Raw genomic sequence first — 6,473 nt, 5'->3', positions numbered from 1 at the left:
AGCATGTTTAGGGTCATTGTCCTGCTGGAACGTGAACCTTCGTGCCAGTCTCAAACCTCTGGCCGACTCAAACAGATTTTCCTCCAGAACTGTCCTGTATTTAGTGCCATCCAGCTTTCCTTCAGTCCTGATCAGCTTTCCTGTCCCTGCAGATGAAAAATATCCCCACAGCATGATGCTGCCACCACCATGCTTCACTGTAGGAATGGTGTTGGGTTTGCACCACACATGGCGTTTACCCATGATGGCCAAAAAAATAAATTTTAGTCTCATTTCACCAGAGAATCTTCTTCTGTGTGTTTGGGGAGTCTGCCACATGCTGTTGGGCAAACTCCAAACGTATGTTCTTAAGCAATGCCTTTTCTGACCACTCTTCCATAAAGCCCCGCCCACTCTATGGAGTGTACGGCTTAAAGTGGTCCTATGGACAGATACTCCCATCTCTGCTGTGGATCTTTGCCGCTCCTTCAGTGTTATCTTTGGTGTCTTTGTTGCATCTCTGATTAATGCCCTCCTTGCCCGGTCTGTGAGTTTTGGTGGGCGGGGCCTTCTCTTGTCAAGTTTGTAGTGGTGCCATATTCTTTCCATTTTGCTATAATGGATTTAATGGCGCTCTGTGGGATATTCAAAGTTTGGGATATTTTTTATAACCCAACCCTGATCTATACTTCTCTACAACTTTGTCTCTGACCTGTTTGGAGGCTCCTTGGTTCTCATGTTGCTTGCTTAGTCATGTTGCAGAGTCAGGGTCCTTCCAGAACAGGCTGATTTTATACAGACATCATGTGACACTTTGATTGCACACAGGTGGATCTTAATCAACTAATTATGTGACTTATGAAGTGAATTGGTTGGACCAGCTCTTATTTAGGGGTTTCATACGAAAGGGAGTGAATACCTATACACGCTCCAGATTTCTGTTCATGCATCTTAATTATTGTTTGTGTCACAAAAAAAAATGTTCACTTTTAAAGTGGTAGGCATGTTGTGTAAATCAAATGGCGCTAACCCTCCAAAAATCCATTTTAATTCCGGCTTGTAATGCGACAAAACAGGACAAACACCAAGGGGGATGAATACTTTTGCAAGACACTGTACTGTATATAACTGATGGTGACATGTTACTGTATATCATGGCAGCCTGCTCAAAAATGACAAAACACACAAAGCATCCATCGTCGTTTATTTTTTACAAACATCCAACTTAATCAATCCACTTGTACCTCTTTATTAAGCCATAATAAATTATAAAAAATAATATACTATTGTATTACTAGTCCCTAATCATTCTAGTGTGCGCAGAAATGATTCACCAGTTTGCCCTCGACGAGTCCTCAGTGTCCTGAACGTATGCTCCACTACAAGGACAGCCCCTGCATGTGGCATGTTAGTGCGCGCGTGTGTATGTGTGTGTGGTTATAAAGTAAGCAATACAGTGCATTAAAAGGAAAAAATACACTAATCTGCGAGGCGTAGGTGTGTGTAGAGGGTAGCACTGAATTACTGTTATGTAAGCATGATAACCTGTAAGGTGTGTGTGTCTGCGAAACCAAGGACTTTCTTTGCTGCACACCATCCTACATTCAATAAGTGTATTCTATTTATATTATAACCGCCCGTTCTCTAACTCACCAAGACAATCTTGTCTGTCTCAATAAATAAATAAATAAATAAATAAATAAAAAGAGCTCTATAAATCTTGTGCATCAAAGCGGAGTGTGTAGGTCTGTAAGGTGAAGACCGGTGTGTACAGCTGAGTGTGAGAGGTCTGATGCAGAAGCACGAGACCATGGCTTTCAATCTTCCAAAAGGTCCAAAGCGTTCTTGCACGGCATAACTGACTGCCTGAGGAGGTCAATGGTTTTGTGCGGCGTTTTTTTTCTTCTCCTTTTAAAAATACAATTTTCTACTCCTACTCCCTAATCTTGCATCTTTTCTTGTTCCTCCGAAAAGATTGCACATATTGCTGTAGGGAAAAAAAAAACCCCAAACAACAACAAACAAACAAACAAACAAACAAACAAAAAAACCCTGACATACACATGTACATATAAATACCAGCATAAATATCAGATGATAAACGATGGGTAATAGGGATAGAAATCCATTGACATTTAAGGTCTCTCGATTCCCGGAAGTAGCATGATAAATAAACGATAAATATCTATTAAGACACGTATTTTGTTACATTAAAATAGCAAATATACTATTAAAAGTTCTCCGACTGTGAATCCAGCCAGTCACAGAACTTGTAGATGACTGACAGATGACATCACCATAGCGACAGTGCCATGTTTCCAACCCTGATTGAGTGTCCATCTCTCAAGACTCTGGTCCCTTTTCCCCTTTTGATTGCTTTTTCGTTTGGAAGCCTTCGATGGCCGCTTGAAAAGTTTTTTAAAGAAAGCCTGAAGTTCTCGCATTGCAGTTAGTGAAACAGACCAGGCCTGACTATTTATGTATGCATGTGGGCGTGTATGTGTGTGTGTTAATGTAATGTGTGTGTGGTGTTGGCTGGTCCGTCTCATACGTGGAAACCGCTCTGTTGAATGTGCAGGAGCTGCAGTCGCAGTGTCTGTAGGCTGCTCACTATCCTCCTCTGGTGGCCGATCAGAGACACGCCGATCCTCCTGACGTCGCTGTCGAGAGGACAGACAACATAGTGAGGTTCAGATGTCTTTTACAAACCAAAATGTCTGTTGATGAATTTTCTATAACAGCACCTGTTACCTGACTGTACTTTCAACTGCAAGGTTAAAGATGACGTTTTATACAGAGGTGGAAAGTAACAAAGTACATTTACTTGAGTACTGTACTTAAGAACAGTCAAGAAGAGGATTAGCCGAGCAGCTCACTCATTCCGCAGTCTAGCTACGAGATGTTGGGACGGAAATGGACTGTCCACCACCACCAAGCTGACAGTGTACACAGCCATTATACTACCGATTCTGCTCTACGGCAGTGAGACATGGCCAACTCTCTCAAAGCAACTGCAAATGCTAGAAAGTTTCCATCAACGATCCTTGCGGAAACTCCTCAGAGTTAAATGGTGGCATCACATCACGAACGCAGAGGTCCTGTCACGTGCCAACTCAACTACAGTGGAAACTATGATTCGAGCTAATAGACTCCGCTGGCTGGGTCACGTCTGTAGGATGGGTGACAACAGGATCCCAAAGCAGCTTCTCTTCTACAAACTCTCGCACGGCACCCGACCGAGAGGCCGTCCCCTTAAAAGATGGAAAGACTGCGCGAAAGAAGACCTGAAAATCTTCGGCTTCGGCAACTATTGGTTTGAGGTGGCGGCTGACAGAATGGCATGGCGTGCCCAGGTGAAGCTTGGTCGAACCCGGTCAGAGCATCAGCTCATGGAACGAGCAGCAGCGAGGCGTCAACGACGTCGTGAGAAGGGTCCCTGATCATCTTCCTAGATGCGGAACATATCTGTATCTGTACTTAAGTACACTTTTTGAGTATTATTTTTTTTGGAAACTTATGACTTCACTACATTTGAAAGGCAAATATCTTACTTTTCACTCTACAACATTTCTATCAAGGTCCTCGTTACTCGTTACTATGAAGCAGCTTTGAAAGTGGATGTTTTTTCTTTTCTAAAACGTGATGGTTTTTCTGCAGGTGACACTGAGACAGCCAATCAGTAATCACTAGGCTCACGTCACGTCCATAGACTGTATAAAATCAAGTTCAGTGATTCCTCAGCAGCGTTATTTAACATGATCAGTTGATGGCAGAATGGAAGGAGGCGGTACTTCTGGAGAATGAACGCCCCCATGGCCCATGTTTCAGTTTTCTGAAAGGATTAAAGAGTCATTTCGTTTTAAATGTTTGCCGAAAACGAACCACATCACGGCCTACAAAAACTCGCCGTCCAACCTGCGGAAGCATATTGAGATATATAAACGTTTTATTCCAAGAGAAAGCTTGTAATGAAGTTGTCTTTGCTTTTAGAGCGAGCGATAACGTTGCAATAGCGATGCAGTCTGGTTAGTCAAATGACTTTCTATGGATTTGCCCACCAAGTTGCCGTCGCCTTGTCCACGGCTAACATTAACACATAGCTAGTTAACTTGGCCACTGTTAGTTAGCATGTAGAAACGGAGTTATGCTAACATGAATAACGTTAACTTATCTGAAGTCCTTTCAGAAATATGTTTAGCATAATCTCACCAAATAAACAGAATGTAGAAATCTTTCTTTTCTAGTAGCGTTAGCTACACAATATGATTTCGAGTTTGAAAAGAGTTGGCTAGCATGTCAGGTGGAGCTTCAGCTCTACAGGTTCTACAAGTTAGTCAGTGAATCCAGTCGGTTGCTTCAGAGGTGTTAGGTTTTGTAAGCGTTGCGGCAATAATACAATGATGCATTGACAGAAAATGTACTTTTAATACTTAAGTATTTTTAAAAGCGAGTACTTCAGGACTTAAAGTGAAAATCTGACTGGACAACTTTCACTTGTATCGGAGTAACATTTGACCAGTGGGATCTGTACTTTGATTGAAGTGATGAAGTTGGGTACTTTGTCCACCTCTGCGTATTATACCCCATTTTCACATGTTTACACAGTTCCCTGAGGGCTTAAAGAAATGTCTGTGACATGCTTCGGTCAAAATACCGCAAGGATAAAACACCACAGCTCCCTTCTCACCCTGTCTAAACAGCCCTGTTCCAAAAAGATTTGAGTGCCTGTTCCTTTAAATGTAAGCAAGTGTAAGCACCAGATCATCACCAGGAAGATCAAGTCAGCAAAGTCTTCATATTTTATCAAGGGCAACTCCCTAGAGGTGGTGTCATCCGAGCGTGATTTATGAGTGCTCATCTCTAACAATCTCGCATGGAAACAACAAGTGCTTGAACAGACTTCTTGTGCCAACAAACTGCTGGGCTACATTAAGATGAACACGAGATATATTCAGTCTGTGAACATTAGAAGATCTGTATACCTCACATTATTCTATATCCATATTTACTGGATATGAGTAGTCGTGCACTCTGGCTACTCTACTACTAGGCTATCAGCTCATATACCGCAAGTCATCATCATTGGTCAAGCGAGCTCGGATAAACTTGACCCGTCCAACACCATCCATCACGATCCATCATCACTGCTGGGAGATTGGTTGGCTGGCACCCAGTGTCTGAACAGAGTTGATCAATATACAGTTGTGGTCAGAAGTTTACATACAGTGACATGAATGTCATGGCGATATTTGGGCTTTCAGTAATTTCTTTGAACTGTTCTTTTTCTGTAGCAGAATGATTGTACAGCATACAGCTTTAATAAAAAAAAAACACTAGAATTTACTGCACAAGTTTTAATTTTCTTTGGGTTTTCTGAAATCAACACAGGGTCAAAATTATACATACAGGGTTAAAAATTTACATACGCTCACTTAGATTATTAATTCAGAGGTGCTGAAACTTCCAAAATGTCTCTTATCTTGCCAAGGCCGAGGTCTCTTAACTTCCTGTTAGTGATCATGATTGACTACAGCTGGTAGCTTTTTTGTGCCTAAATAAAAAGGGTTTGTTTACAGCACTTGTTGGATTGACCAACACACAGTAAAATGGGAAAGTCCAAGGAGCTCAGTGCAGATCTGAGAAAAAGGATCGCAGATATACACAACTCTGGAATGTCTCTTGGAGCCATTTCTAAACACCTGCAAATTCCAATATCAGTTCAAACAATTGTATCCAAGTTATTGTGAGGTGTAGTCACTTTGCCAAGCCACTTTGCTTCAGGAAAACCCAAACTGTCACCCTCAGCTGAAAGGAAATTGGTTTGGACGGTCAGGAACAACCTGGGAACCACCATGGCACAGCCCTGTCATGAACTGGAAGCTGATGGATCACTGTCTACAGTTCAGATCACCATGGACTAAGAGGCTGCAATCCAAGAAATAACCCCCTGCTCCAAAACTGACACCTGTTCAATGGATTCACCTGCTAGGGTTTGCATTGAGCCTTGTTGGTTTAAACACATGTACAACCCCAATTCCAAAAAAGTTGGGACAAAGTACAAATTGTAAATAAAAACGGAATGCAATGATGTGGAAGTTTCAACATTCCATATTTTATTCAGAATAGAGCATAGATGACATATCAAATGTTTAAACTGAGAAAATGTATCATTTAAAGAGAAAAATTAGGTGATTTTAAATTTCATGACAACAACACATCTCAAAAAAGTTGGGACAAGGCCATGTTTACCACTGTGAGACATCCCCTTTTCTCTTTACAACAGTCTGTAAACGTCTGGGGACTGAGGAGACAAGTTGCTCAAGTTTAGGGATAGGAATGTTAACCCATTCTTGTCTAATGTAGGATTCTAGTTGCTCAACTGTCTTAGGTCTTTTTTTGTCGTATCTTGCGTTTTATGATGCGCCAAATGTTTTCTATGGGTGAAAGATCTGGACTGCAGGCTGGCCAGTTCAGTACCCGGACCCTTCTTCTAC

The 6,473-nt window shown here is 41.7% G+C and overlaps 1 protein-coding gene across 1 annotated transcript in view; it reads right to left on the bottom strand.

The window, feature by feature from the left end:
* Positions 1 to 2,524: 2,524 nt before the first annotated feature.
* The window catches only part of epha6 (eph receptor A6), a 458,837-nt gene continuing 454,888 nt past the window's right edge, over positions 2,525 to 6,473 (bottom strand). Inside the window, exon 18 of the mRNA XM_060899014.1 lies at positions 2,525 to 2,639. Within this exon, the coding sequence (XP_060754997.1) occupies positions 2,525 to 2,639 (115 nt within the window). The remainder of the gene's footprint in view (positions 2,640 to 6,473) is intronic.

The sequence above is a fragment of the Neoarius graeffei genome, chromosome 18, assembly GCF_027579695.1.
Source record: "Neoarius graeffei isolate fNeoGra1 chromosome 18, fNeoGra1.pri, whole genome shotgun sequence".
Classification (NCBI taxonomy): domain Eukaryota; kingdom Metazoa; phylum Chordata; class Actinopteri; order Siluriformes; family Ariidae; genus Neoarius; species Neoarius graeffei.
The sequence above is the reverse complement of the archived record's forward strand: the minus strand, read 5'-3'. Positions and strand labels throughout refer to the sequence as shown.